This window comes from Dipteris shenzhenensis, chromosome 6 (assembly GCF_047967505.1).
Source record: "Dipteris shenzhenensis isolate YYH24624 ecotype China chromosome 6, Dip_SZ_1.0, whole genome shotgun sequence".
NCBI classification, from domain to species: domain Eukaryota; kingdom Viridiplantae; phylum Streptophyta; class Polypodiopsida; order Gleicheniales; family Dipteridaceae; genus Dipteris; species Dipteris shenzhenensis.
This window is the reverse complement of record NC_141601.1, coordinates 34,898,235-34,913,456: the sequence shown is the minus strand read 5'-3', so window position 1 is coordinate 34,913,456 and position 15,222 is coordinate 34,898,235. Positions and strand designations below refer to the sequence as shown.

The following is a 15,222-nucleotide window of genomic DNA, read 5'->3' as shown; positions in this document are numbered from 1 at the left end:
GTAGTTTGCAGGAAAGGTACGGTGATGCAGGCACGTACGGAGCTCCGTTCAAAGATGCGAAGAGGTACACACACACACGGTACACACACACACTTTTTTTTTTTTGGTAAAATCCAGTGCATTGTATTTATATTGTCATAACTTTACAAGAGGGAAAGTCTCCAAGATGGAGAGTATCCCAAAGATTAGAAGCATAAAAAGAAAAGCTCTATGCAAGAAGCATGTATATCACCCTCATGGCAGGCATCATATAAAGATTGCCGCAATGAGGCTCTAAAAGATTCATATGACTTGTGAAACTGGCGGCCCAAATATGCCAAATTATGCTCTTCCTAGATTGTCCAAAGAGCCCAATATCTCACCCATGAGAGAAAGAGTGAGTATTGAGATAAAGACCTCCTAAATCTGCCAAATAACCAAAAATGTTTCCCAAATATGTGACTCGGGAAACGGAGGCAAAGATGATATGAAATTTTCCCAAGGAGGTTCCGAGAAGACGGGCAGTGCCAAAGCAAATGAGGGACAGTCTCTGAAGGAGCCTGACATCGTAAGCATGTGGGTGGTGCAATGTGACGTTTGGCAAGTGTGATTCTTACTGACAATGTGCCGGTGATGCATCTCCAAAGAAAAAGTCTTTGTTTCAAAGGCATTTTACACCTCCATAATATTCGGAGATTCTTCCGTCACCATGAAAGGGGCTGCCTGATATGCCACAGAGTATTAGCATATTGATGAATCCATGGGGCAGGCTGAAGAAGCTTGTAGACTTTGATGGAGGTCAAAAAAGGCAGAGGAATAGGATGAGAGCATGTAGCAGAGGGGTACAATTGCCAATCTATAAGCCTGTCTGTGTCAGCCACAGGAGGAATAGGTAGAAAAGGATGCAAGAGATCAGCAATTTTCTTCCATATCAACCTATGATGCATTCCCAATGCATAAGAGGCAGTGACCTGAGGAAAAGATAAGACATGGCCTTGATCATCTACCACATCATCGATGTATCTAATTCCCAATTTCATGAGATTATATGCCCGAACAGGTTCCTGTAAAGCAAGTGGAATGTCAAAGATGGCACTCCAATGAATACTTTCTTTCCTCATTGAGTTTGTCCCCAAGCGATTATCAGGAGCCCATTTGACCTTAGAAAGTACTTGTTTCCAATCCAGTATCAGAGCAGTAGAGAAAGGGCAGCCAGGAATCTTCCCTACAAATCTCCCAATGACAACCTCCCAATGATCAGTAGTCCAATGGCCATAAGCAGATGTCCTCATGTTGACACACATGGATGCTATCATACAAGTCCATGGCTGTTGTTGACGGAAAAAAGTATGGAGCATAGTCGTACACACACACACACACACACACACATATATATAGAGAGAGAGATAGACAAAATTATATATGTTTGCCTCAAGATACATTCGTCAATTGGGGATTAGGAAGATTAATGGACACACTAATCACAGCAATGCACTCAGTCCCTGCTCTAAGTACATGTAAAAAACATTACAAAGTCTGAATGTTTGCCTAAAGATGCATTCATCATTTGAGAAGATTGAACAAACTAACCACAGCAATGCACTCAGTCCCTGCTCTGAGTACACAGAAAACATTACAGAGTGCTTCTACTTAGGAGGCAATCTGAGTAAATGGGTGTAGAAAACTAACCTTGGCAATCCAGTGAGAATGTTGCGAAAGGATACTTCTCTTGACCACCGCCATCCTTAAGCCTTAAATAAAGACAGAAAAGGTTGAACTGACAAAAGAGGAAGAAAACCCATGTCCTAAACAATTAAAATACTATCAAGGCTCAGTAATTTTTGTAATGCAGAACTGATGCAGACAATCTGTAATAGTATACAAGGCTGTCAAAATGCCTTACTCAAGATACTCTCGTATGCGCTCAATGAGAGCTGCCTTATTGTCTGTCAATCGCAGACCATGCTTCTTCAGATATGCCTGACAGTGCTTCCGTTTCAGTAGGAGTAAATCACCAGCTACAGATCAAAACAAAAGAAAATAGATGTTTTCAGTGGTCCAATCAGGAAAAGACCACCACGTTATATTTACGGCCATGAATGATAATAAAGCATTGAAGCTCAATGCTAGTTGTGTGCAAGTGAGAGATTATTTGTTGTCATTGCAAGGCCATGATTTTTCCTGGTCACCAGGCAGACATCCACAATACTAAAATCCATGTCAAAAACAAATACCTAAAGTCAAAAATAAAATCTCATAGTAAACATATACAAGTCAAAAGTCCACATGTACTCCCAAACTTAGTATCGTAAACAGTGTTTAAAAAAACCACAACGATAGTATAGCCTACTCACAGATATGTATACATAAATTTCAGACACTTTAGTACCACTACTTATATATCATCAGTCCACCAAAAGAAGAGTAGCTCGCCTTCACAGATAGTATGGGATTCAATTAAAAATCCCTACTTGTGTATCAATCCCCCCAGCAGAAGATGTAGTTCACATGCAGAGAACATAATGCACTTCAGCATTGTTAACAGACCGATACCACGTCATTAAATTTAAGATGTGCAAAGACACAAAAAATACTAGCTAGCCCTTTTTTCTTCTTGCTCCTCTTTTTTTTGGGGAAGGGGGGTGTTTGGGAGTGGGGGGGCGGGGTGGGCGGGGGGCATCACAACCATTGTAGAGAGAGAGAGAGAGAGAGAGAGAGATCCTAAATAAGTTCAATACCAGAAATGATCTGTATGGCTGCTTCGTAGTGTTGCTCTTCAAGTGCAGTTAGCAACGATGGCCTCTCAGAATGAGCTGCTGCATCTCTGATTAGCACACGAGACAAATTACAAAACCAAAGGTTTCTTAATTTCAACAGACTCATTCATAATGTCTGTCATGCATAGCCCTTCATGTATACAATGCTATCAATATGCGCAGTTGACGGTTCTCTGTATTTAAATCTTGAAGTACATGCTTCAGAAATCAGGAAAAAGCTGATAACAACACTTGCATTTCATAATAAGATGGAAACTCACCTGCTTGGGATGATAACCACCTCTGCAGAGTTGCTCCCTGCAGTGCTCATTGCAGCATGAGGAGTTGCCACTCGGAACTGCAATTCAATTAAAACTATCACCTGAGATAGAGGATGTGGAAATATTTGCAAAATGCCCATCCCTCAGGACCCATAACAGGACTAGACTGTCTAGAGCTATCAGCCTGGCCCGGTTTCTGTTTTTTCATAATACAAACAGTATTGTTTTTTTTTTTCCCAAAGAAAGGAACTTTCTATTAATGCTTGAAAATTTTCATACAAAACAACAGCCCCGAAGGTGCCGAGTATGGAAAAAAAATCAGGAAAGGCTGAAAGAAAGAGCCGGCCTGTTCCAGAGAAACCCAGCTCACTGCCTAGGGGATCTCTGGTACTGGGGCTAACAGCCAAGTGGGGGGACTATACAACCAGCGAATCCCTCACGGGGTGAAGATGTAGAAAACTCCTGCAGGCCAAGCCTTGCAGAAACGAGCACGCCTCTCGAGCACTATATGTGGATGGCTCTGCAACCAGCCTGGAGAGGGTCAGAGGGGCCTTAGCTATTTATTGCAAGGCTTTCGGAGCTTGCATAAATTGGACCAAATCCGTGTTGGGGTAAAGGCACTGGCCACCCTTGTAACAGTATTAATCTAGTACTACTAAGTACACTAAGTACACATTGTACTTAGGTACTTAGTGGCCCTAGTCTTATCTACATATATATACTAGTGTGTGTACTTGGGGAGGTACCACTCATTCCTTTATCCCCACCCACTGGTGTGTGACTACAGTGAGTGTGTCTCTCTACTCCCTACTCTATCTCCCTCACTCTCTATCAACTGGTATCAGAGCCAACGGGCTCTCTCCCTCCGCTTCCACTCCCTCTCTCCCTAGCCTACCCCTACCGTACGGACAAGTCCGTACGGCCGTACATCGTCCGTACAGCCGTACGGACGGATCGCGACAGCGACAGCCAGGCTGCAACGGCGAGGGCGCAAGGCGCGTCTGCAAGACGCGGCTGTAAGGCGGGAGCGCGGGCGGCGTAGCCAGGACGCGGCTGTAAGGCGGGAGCGCGGGCGGCGTAGCCAGGACGCGGCTGCAAAGCGGGAGCGCGGGCGGCGTAGCCAGGGCGCGGCTGCACGTCGCAGCCAAAGGCTGCAAGGCAAGCGCAAAGGCGCTGCTGCAAGCTCGCAGGGCGTGGCTGCGAGCCAAAGTCTGCAGGTCGCAGGGCGCGGCTGCACGACGCAGCCAAAGGCTGCATTTCTCGCGTGTCTCCCCGTGGCTAAACAGCTGCACATACGTGTGGTTCTACAAGGTCTCCGGGCAGCGTGCACGTCCGTACCAGCCCCCCCCCTTTTTTCTTCCGGCTCCTTTTGTTACAGACGAACAGCAGCAACGGCTGCACTCATCTCCGTACAAGTACAGCCAAAAGGCGGGGTACCGCAGCAAAGGTATGCAGGTGCTACTGTGGCAGGGCGGCATCACTCAACTCTGAGGCTTAGCTTATGCCGCAAACAGAGTTGAGACAGGTTATTCACTTGGCCAGTGAGGGTTGACACAGTGTATGCATTGTCAGATTTGCAGTGTGTATGCTTGACACTTGGGCAGAGGTTTATGCTTTTGTCAGTGTGTACCCGCACATGCAGTGATTGCAAGCAGTTGATGCCATTTTACTGTGTTAATGCACGGAATGTGCTGTCAATTCAAAGGGCTTTTGATGCCATTGTGCTTGGGACAAATGCTTTAGCTTGTTGCTGAAAGTACAATTACTTTTGGTACAGATTTGGTCGATTTTGACCAAGTTTGACTTTAGTCAAATTTGGGGCTTTTGTAGCCTGACCGGAAATCTGTCAAGTGGGAGCACTCTACATGCATCAGGCTATTTCGTAAAGCACTATTATGCTTTGAAAGTGCAAATTTGACTTACAATTTTTTTTTTTGGTCAAAGGTCAATCTTTTCATTGGAGGTCAAATCTCTGATTTTCTTCATGCATTCAAAGGGCTTTTGAGCAATCTCACTTCCAAACTGTGAATTCAGTTGGGGGGCAAGTTTCTAAAGCATATGGAGGCCTAAAATCAGGGATCTTCATCCACAATCAGAGATTCACTGTTTTTTGACAGTCCGGGACTGTCACACAGCAAATTTGACCAGATTTGACTGTCAAAAAGAGTCAAAAAGTACTGCTATCTTTTAAGAAAACAGTTCTGGTATTTTTCTGGAGCACTTTGAAGCAGCTGTACCGCACTTTCGCCAGCAAAAAAGACAGGAACAGATTGCTGTACTGTTTCTGCAGCAAGTGGGAGAAAGACTTTCAGTCGGTTTTATGCCACTGAAACAGTACCAAGTTCATTCTCTGATCGTACTTCCGCTGCGGGGGAATTTTCTTGGAGTAACTAGTGCTTAATTGCACGACTACAGGGAGTCAAACTCTATTTTCTTTACCATGATTTCCAGCAGCGACGTGTCGTCCTTGTTCCAGATAAAGAAGCTCGAAGGAGCTAAAAACTACGACATATGGAGGACACAGTGCTACAATGTGTTGATGCAGAAGGACCAGTACAAACCTATAAAGGAGAAGGGTGTTAAGCCCTCCAACATTACTGATGAGCAGTGGGAGAAGATGGACGGCTTGGCCAGGTCGACCATTATGCTTACAGTTGTTGATTCACTGGTTGTAGGCATCAGGGATGAACCTACTGCGTGGAAAATGTGGCAACGCCTTGAGGATACTTATGCCAAGAAAAGTGCCACGGGAAAAGCTTACTGGCTGAAAAAGCTTGTTGGTCTTCAAATGAAGGAGGGGACAGCTATGTCCACTCATATTATTGAGTTTAACAGCATATTCAGCCAGGTGATCAACCAGGGGTTGAAGCTCGATGATGAGCTGAAAGCTACACTCATCTTATGTTCTCTACCTGAGTCATGGGACACATTCAGGACTTCTACCAGCAACTCAAATGTCATTCTGTTATTTGCAGATGTGGAGAGTGCTCTTCTACAGGAAGAGATGAACAGAAAGAACAATGCTATTGGGAAGTCAAATGCTTTGAATGCACGCAGCAGGTCCAAAACACGTGGTAAAGACAAAGAAAGAGAGAGGAGCAAGTCCCGCTCTAAGAGTGATCTTGTATGCAACTATTGTGGCAAGAAGGGACATATTGAGAAAAAGTGTTTTCAAAAGAAGAATGACCAGAGAGCCAAAGAAGGCAAGGCTCAAGGCAAGTCTAAGGGCAAAGAAAAAGAGGAGCTGAATGTTACTTATGTTAGTGACAGTGACAGTGGACATGAGATATGTTTCACCTCTTCACTGGAGGCTCATACACTTCATGCTCGTGATGGATCAGATATGTTTTCCTGGATTATAGATTCAGGTGCTTCCTTTCATGTGACATCCTACAGAGATCTGTTTGTCAGATATGCAGGAGGGCAGAAGGGAGTTGTCTTTCTTGGTGATAACCATGCATGTTCTATCATTGGTATAGGTGATGTCAGGCTTGTTCTTGAAAATGGCCAGCAGTTAATGCTTAAAGGGGTCAGGCATGTTCCTGAGGTGAAGAAGAACTTGATTTCCACAGGGTTGTTGGATGATGATGGTTATCTTACCACCTTTGGTAATCAGAAATGGAAAATCAGCAAAGGGGCAATGGCTATTGCCAGGGGTCCTAAGGTTGATACTTTGTACTCACTTCATGCTGGACATTGTCCGCATTCTGATGTAAATGCCACCGAGCTGCCAAAGATTTCATTGTGGCATAGCCGGCTTGGCCATATGAGTATTAAGGGAATGGAGCAATTGGCTCATTTTGGTTACTTGCCTAGTCTAAAATATTCAGATTTGCAGAAATGTGAATTTTGTCTCTACGGTCGTCAAGTACAAATACCTCATAAGAGAAGGTCAAATCAGAAATTACAGCTCTTGGAGCTAGTACATACAGATGTGTGTGAGATGCCTACACTCTCTTTAGGAGGTTCAAAGTACATACTGTCATTCATAGATGACGCCACCCGCAAAGTGTGGGTTTACACTCTCAGAAAGAAGAGTGATACGTTCAAGGCTTTCACTAAGTTTGTTGCACTAGTTGAAAATGAGACAGGCAAAAAACTGAAAGCCTTACGATCTGACAATGGTGGAGAGTACTTGTCCAAAGAATTTCAAGAATTCTGTGAGGCAAAGGGTATCCAAAGGGTTTTGTCTGCACCATATGATCCTCCACAGAATGGTACAGCTGAAAAAATGTTCAGGACCATTCAAGAGAAAGTCAGATCCATGTTGTCACATGCTGCATTGCCCCACACATTTTGGGCTGAAGCTGTAAAGACAGCTGTGCACCTTATTAACAGGTCACCAAACAAGAGACTATGTGGTGGTGTGCCTGAACAGGCATGGACGGGCAAGCCTCCGTCTTACAAACACCTACGGGTCTTTGGTTGTGTCGCGTATGTGCATGTACGCAGGGAGGACAGAACTAAACTGGATCCAAAGTCTCTTAAATGCATATTCCTAGGTTACGGTGACAAAGGTGAGATGGGCTACAGGATTTGGGATCCCAAGAACAGAAAACTTATACGCAGCAATGATGTCGTGTTTGATGAAACCATCATGTTCAAGGAACCTGTTGTACAGCAGGAACCTTTAAAAGTAACTATTGATGATGACAGGCATCATGGGCAACACAGACAGGCTGTAAATCAGCCACAACAGCAGCATAATCAGCCATTAAATGATGCTGCAGCAGATCCAAATGGACAGCCAGTTATGGCAGAAAACATCCCAATGGATGAGGCACAGTTAGGTGATCTTCCTGACATGCAAATGCAGCCAGGAATCATGGAACAGCCACCTTATCTGGGTGATGAACAGGCTGGACAGCCAGCTCAAGATGATGGTCTTTGGGTTAGAAGGTCAACCAGACAGACGCGGCAGCCAGAAAGATTTGTTCCAGGCATTGATTACTTGATGCTCACTGATTGTGGAGAGCCTTCATGCTACAGAGAGGCTAGGCAGAGGGCAGACAAGGTTCAATGGGATCTTGCTATGAAGTCTGAAATGGACAGTCTTCACAAGAATGGCACTTGGGAATTGGTACCCTTGCCTACTGGTAAAAAGGTACTGCCATGCAAATGGGTTTATAGACTTAAAGTCACACCTGGTGAAAAGCCAAGGCATAAAGCCAGACTGGTTGCCAAAGGGTTCAAGCAGGAATATGGTGTTGACTTTGAGGAGATATTCTCTCCCGTTGTCAAAATGACAACACTCAGAACTGTATTAGCATTGGTTGCACATGCAGATATGGATTTGGTCCAAATGGATGTCAAAACAGCATTTCTTCATGGTGATTTACATGAGGAAATTTTTATGCAGCAGCCAGAGGGTTTTACAGTGAAGGGCAAAGAGAAGCTTGTATGCAGACTGAAGAAAAGTCTTTATGGTCTAAAGCAGGCACCCAGGGAATGGTATCATAAGTTTGATACATTCATGCGAACCCAGGGTTACAGGAGAAGTGACATTGATCACTGCTTATATACCAAGAAAGCTTCAGATGGCATTTTACTTATCCTCATTTTGTATGTGGATGACATGTTAATTGCTGGAAAATCTCATAAGGAAATGAATGCCTTGAAAAAGAGATTGCACCAGACCTTTGATATGAAGGATCTTGGTGATGCCAACCATATATTGGGTATGCGCATACTTCGGGATAGGGAAAAGCGGTTGCTATACTTGTCTCAGAAGGAATACATTGGCAAGGTCTTGCAGAGATTTCACATGGAGGGGGGGAAGAGTATTGGTACTCCATTACCTCCTTATGTGAAAATCAGCGCTTTGGACAGCCCTCAGACAGATGCTGAGAGAGCTGAGATGTCAAAGATTCCGTATGCATCAGCTTGTGGCAGTCTCATGTATGCTATGGTTGCAACCAGGCCCGATATTGCGTTTGCAGTGGGAGTGGTTAGCAGATACATGGCTAAACCTGGCAAGAAGCATTGGAATGCAGTGAAAGGTGTCATGAGATACCTAAAGGGTACACAGGACTTGTGTATATGTTTCGGCAGTCAAGATGCAAAAGTGCAGGGTTATACAGACTCTGATTATGCCGGTCACCCTGATACCCGGAAGTCTACTACCGGCTATGTTTTCACTTTCACTGGAGGTGCAGTGTCGTGGGTATCTAGAATGCAGCAATGCGTTGCTTTGTCTACTACAGAAGCTGAATATATTGCAGCCACTGAGGCGTGCAAGGAAGCTATATGGCTATCTCGGCTAGTGGCAGATTTGGGCTACTCTAGTGATACTCCATTGTTGCATTGTGACAGTCAGAGTGCCATACAGTTGGCACGAAATCCTGTTTTTCATGCAAAGACGAAGCACATCGACGTGAAGTATCATTTTATCAGGGAGGTGCTTGAGAACAAGCAACTTCAGCTTGTGAAAGTTCACACTGATGACAATCCAGCAGATCTGTTGACAAAAGGATTGGCTGCTGAGCGGTTTGCACACTGCAGACGGCTTATGGGTATTGGATAAGCAGACCAACTGGTCCTGTACATGATGATGTATATTGCTGTTTTTCTTTTTTACTCTCTTATGGGCACACTGCCTTTAAGTGGGAGGTTGTTGGGGTAAAGGCACTGGCCACCCTTGTAACAGTATTAATCTAGTACTACTAAGTACACTAAGTACACATTGTACTTAGGTACTTAGTGGCCCTAGTCTTATCTACATATATATACTAGTGTGTGTACTTGGGAAGGTACCACTCATTCCTTTATCCCCACCCACTGGTGTGTGACTACAGTGAGTGTGTCTCTCTACTCCCTACTCTATCTCCCTCACTCTCTATCAATCCGTTGGTGTCTTCATAGGCTCGGAGGACACCCAGGAAGCTCGAGATTAGGGAGCTTCTTTTGGCTTTCGTTGGATCCCGAGAGGAGAGATGGCTTGCTACCTGGGCTGCTAGGTAGGCATCGACATTTCGGCAGAGCAGCAGTTCGGCCCAATTCTTGAGAGTGTCAGGCGGAAGCTCTTATACTAGAGTTTGTCCAAACTTTCACTTGCGGGTTGTGTACTAGTGGTGGTGAACCAGGTACCCTTAGCCACAGCCTGCTGATACATCGCTTCGTGTTGGTGTTTTCATCGAGGTTGCATGGGGCAGCTACGACGCCTAGTACAGAACTTCCTCTGGTTGGGATCGGATGGCACGCGCAACACTAGAGCCAGGGTGGCCTGACAGTGATCTTGCCATAGATGCGGGGGGGACTTGGCATTATTGACCTAGAGATGCAGAGCAGAGCCCTCTTGGACAAGCTGGTTGTGAGAGGCCTTACTCTAGGTGCGGAACCTTGGAAGCTCCTACTCCAGCGAGGGCTTACTGGGAACACACCCGCACTAGGAGGCAGTGGTAGCAGTCCTACAGGTGGATCTCCGAGGCTCCGTTGACAGGGAGGGGCTCTCCGTTGATGCGGAGTCTCTACAGAGTGTGGCAGAGATTGGCAGGACTCATACGGGCTAGGCCGTCTTGTAGAGAGGAGTTTGAGAGACAGCCTCTCATCTGGCACTCAGATGTCAAAGACCTGGAGGGACGTATGCTGGGGCAGCGGACTCATATTGGATGGGCACAGTGGGACAGGGGACCGACTAGAGATCCTTTAGGATATGGAGACGACTTCCTAGAGAGACAGAGGCCAGCAGACATGTCCTCTCCTACCTCCCAGGAGCAAGAGATTGAGGATGCGATCCCGGACTCCTGGTGGGAGGGACTACGGAGCCCCTGGAACCCCCATTGCTGGTTAGACAATTCTCGCAGTAGGGGTAACGCTCTGGATCCGCTTCTTTCAGGAGTCTCTTGGTTTCCCCCAGTCTCGTTTCCATCGGGTGGGACCAAGAGGTTCCTTGCAGGATGAGTTGGTGATGGAGGAGGAGACAGAGGTGGATTTAGAGGAGTGGCAGAGGATCAGAATTGTGGTCGCTTGGGTAAGACATGGTACATTGATCCCTTGATCATCTTATCAACACCTAAGGGAGCGGTTTGGTGCCTTTGGATTTGGGAGGGCAGACCCTTGTGTGACATTCAATGGGACCCAGGGGAGTGGTTTTGGCCCGTCCATATAGGGCACTCGGACCGGATAGAGGAGGTCTCCTTCTTCTCGTATACTACTCGCATCGGGCGTTGTCTACAGCTGGAGGTAGCAGCATGGTCCCCTTCAAGGGAGCGACACTGGCCAAAGCAGGATGTCTTGAGAGAGGTCATAGGCCGATTTTGGCCCCACCTTTGGACAAGTTTGCACCTGCGGAAGATCTCTTACTTCTTCTGGTTGTTGGCGCATGGGGGTCTGCCCATTGGCCTCTCGCTAGAGCAGATGCGGATTGATGGCAGATGCATCGGTTGTAGGGAGGAAGTTTTGGAGACCATCCAGCATATGGTCTAGTTTGGGGCCGAGGAGATATCCTACTTCTTCTGGCTGGCCGCCCACGGAGGCTTGCCCATCGGACCGTGGTTGGAGCAGATGCGAGTGGAGGGGCAGTGCCATTGTTGCTCCGATGGTCTCCTGGAGACTATCTCGCACTGCCTGTGGAGCTGTCGTAGTGCAACGAGGATTTGGATGGAAGCCCTCACGATCATGACACGTATGCAGAGTCTTCACAGAGACTACACCTAGGGGATGGTGGCTTGGTGGACAGAGGAAGGACACGCATTTCAGATTGATGAGATCTCCCCAGCCTCTTGGATACAGGGACAGAGCATCCAGAGGATAGCACTCCATGAGGCAGTCCCTCCTGACAGCCTTGCTCCCTCATCTCCTAGGGAGGACAGCGTTTGGGAGGTGGTAGCCAGCATCACAGCGTGGAACATTTGGGTGGCTCCACCATCGGCTACCCTAGTCGCCATCTCGCAAGACATCATATACACACTACGATCCACTTGGGAGCGTGGGACTCCAGGCTCCGCATGTCTGACATGTCAAAAATCTGCTGCAAATCAGCCTTGAAAGCTGCAATTTGCTGAGTATATGGGCCCATGATGAGCATATCATCCACATATAAAATCAGCACAAAAAAATCAGATCCACTCCCACGGAGATAAAGAGTGGGTTCTGTGGGACTATTCTGAAAACCAAGGGATAGTAAGTGTGCATGAATTTTGGCATACCATGCCCTAGGTGCCTGCTTCAAACCATAAAGGGCTTTTCTAAGCCGGCATACCTTATTTTCAGAATTAACAACCTCAAAGCCAGGAGGTTGTGTGACATAGACTTCTTCGTGCAGATCCCCATGAAGAAAAGCAGTTTTGATGTCAAGCTGGTGCACTTGCCAATGATGATGTGGGAGCAAATGTCTCCTCAAAGTCAATGCCTTGTTGTTGGGCATACCCTTTTGCTACAAGACGGGCTTTGTATCGATCTATGCTACCATCAGATTTCCTTTTTAATTTGTAGACCCACCACGTTCCAGTGGCATGCTTGCCGGGAGGGAGATCTACTAATTCCCATGTGTCATTTTTAGCAATAGATTGTAACTCAGCTCTCATTGCATCCATCCACTCTTTGCTGTCAAAAGCATCTTTATGGCACAGAGGCTCTTCATTGCAAGCTGTAGCAAGGAGTACAAACTCAAGAAAGTGACCATGCTGTCTATTCCCTGATCTTGTCCGGGCAGCAAAAGGCTGATCTTGTTTGCTGTCCCTCAATGTATCAAGAAGCCATCTTGGAACTTGCCTTTGATGTCCATTGACAGCTCTTTCTTCAATGACTGCATCATGAATAGTGGGATCATTTTGTGCCGAAAGAGAAACCTGTAAATCAGCATGAGGTTGTGGCTGATTATTGCTTAGTGGAGGGCCTGCACAAGGCTCATGTTGCTGGTCAAAATCCTCTTCTGATGATGGCAGAGGTAACCAAGATTCAAAGGCATCAAACATGTCAACATCTAGCTTCGCTTTGCAGTCCACAAGAGGAGAAGCTGAATGTTCAGCAAAGATTACATCTCTACTGACAATAATCTTCCCAGTATTTGGTTGATATAACCGATACCCTCTGCTCTCCTGGCTATAACCAATAAATATGCATTTGATTGCCTCGTCATCAAGCTTATGTCTCAGCTGAGATGGTACATGAACATATGCAAGAGACCCAAAAACTCTCATGTGTGAAAGTGAAGGCTTCCTGCCTTTCCATGCTTCATAAGGTGTAACAGTCTTCAATGCCCGTGTAGGTGATCTATTCAATACATAGTTGCCACACATTACTGCATCAAGCCAAAATTTATTGGGCAAAGACTTGGTCTTAAGCATGCATCTGGCCATCTCCATTGTGGACCTGTTTTTCCTTTCAAAAACAGAATTCTGCAGAGGAGTGTAAGGAGTAGTGCATGAGTGAATAATAATGCCCCGTGAAGACAGAAATGCATCAAACTCCTTTGACATATACTCTCCCCCCCTATCTGTGTTGAGGGTGACAAGCTTGCATCCTGATTCATTCTCAACCATATTCAGCCATCTCTAAAAGCATAAGAAAACTTCAGATTTGGCTTTTAAAGGATATACCCAGCAATATCTTGTGAAATCATCAATGAGAGTCATGAAATACTTATACCCCCCAATGGCATTTGTCCTCATTGAGCCACAGACATCACTGTGTACTAGCTGCAATTTCCTTTGTGAGAGTTTTGGACAATTCTTTTGAAAAGAAAATCGATGCATCTTACCCAAAAGACAACCCTCACACACATGTTTGGAAACTCTGTGAGTCTGAGGTACATCATTTGCCATCTACTGTGAATGTAGCTTTGCAAGAGCTCTATAATTGAGATGGCCCATTCTCTCATGCCAAAGATGAGTTTCAGCAAGCTGTGAATCTGAAATAGCCAATGCTTCAATAGAAAGTGCAGCTGAATGATGATCAAGGTGATAAAGCCCTTTTTGTAAAGTGCCAGTGAGAACTATGGCATTGTCATCATGAAGATCATAAACTAGGCATCTGTAGCCATCAAAAATCACTCTGAAACCTGAAGTAGCAATTGCTGAAATTGAAATCAAGTTGACTTCAATTCCAGGCACAAAAAGAACATTTGTCAGAGTGACAGGATGGCTTGAAATGGATGTGAGCTGCACATCTCCAACTCCTTTTACAGCATATGAAGCATTATTAGCACATGTAACAGTCCCCCCTCGAGGTGCATCAGCTGAAGAATGAAACAACTATCTGCAAGATGTGACATGCTTGGAAGCACCACTATCAAAGTACCAGGACTGAGCATCATTAGCAGTAAAGAATGCATCAGCTTTGGAGGGATCAAATGAGCAATGGACAGCCCATGCCCAATCATCCTGAAGAGCATGTGCATGTGAACCATCTTCTGGCTCATGGGATTCAATAGCATGTGACCTTTGTCAGGTATGCATCCATAGAGTCACCTTCATTCATACTGACTTCCTGTAATTGCCTTCTCAAATATGCAACACGAGCTTCATTGCGAATCTGATAGAGAGAAGCCAATTTATCCCAAGCATCCTTTGCTGTCCTGTAAGACCGGATGTGTGGAATAATGATTCTCTTGCATGATAAAGCAATGCATGAATGTGCATTTGCATCTCTTGCATCCCATCTTGACTGTTCTTGAGTTGGAAGAGCAGCAGCAGGAGTGCTAGAGGAAGAGGCATCAAGAGTAGTACCCCCTGCAGAGGGACCAGCAGTAGAGGCAACCACTGTAGCATTGGCTGGCCTCAGATCAGACCCAGAAACAATATTCCACAAATGCTTTGCAACAAGAATATGTTTCATGAGATAAGACCACATCGGATAGTTGGTGCCATCCAACTTATCATCTTCACGAAGAACTCCAAATAAATCTTGATTGTTCCCAGCCATAGCAAATGTGATACCCTGAAAAAGACCTGAAAACCCAAAAGCCTCAAGGCTATCACTGCAAAAAGCTGGCTGTCCAAAAAATGACAGCAAATATCTGCTTCTGACCCAAATCAAAGGGCAAATGCAGATCTGACCCAAACGTGATTGTGACACGCAATGTTTATTGCAAAAACAGAAAATCTGGCAAAAGCCCCAAATTTATTGAGGGCAAATAGGCCAAAAAGAGGACAAATACAGAAAAGCCCTAAATTTTGCTGGGATTTTTGCAAATGTGACCCAATGTATGAAGATTTGACTCAATGTCCTGCAAAAGTGACTCAATGTATAGCCTCAAGGCTTGAAAA

At 45.5% G+C, this 15,222-nt stretch overlaps 1 protein-coding gene across 6 annotated transcripts in view; it reads right to left on the bottom strand.

The window, feature by feature from the left end:
• LOC147901104 (uncharacterized) overlaps positions 1-15,222 on the bottom strand; it is a 119,527-nt gene that overhangs the window by 82,427 nt on the left and 21,878 nt on the right. For all 6 annotated transcript variants that reach the window (XM_087376095.1, XM_087376097.1, XM_087376098.1 and 3 more), the window contains exons 2-5: positions 3,017-3,093; positions 2,718-2,803; positions 1,883-1,997; positions 1,669-1,730 (exon numbers count right to left, since the gene is read on the bottom strand). In XM_087376095.1, the coding sequence (XP_087232221.1) occupies positions 1,669-1,730; positions 1,883-1,997; positions 2,718-2,803; positions 3,017-3,093 (340 nt within the window). The remainder of the gene's footprint in view (positions 1-1,668; positions 1,731-1,882; positions 1,998-2,717; positions 2,804-3,016; positions 3,094-15,222) is intronic.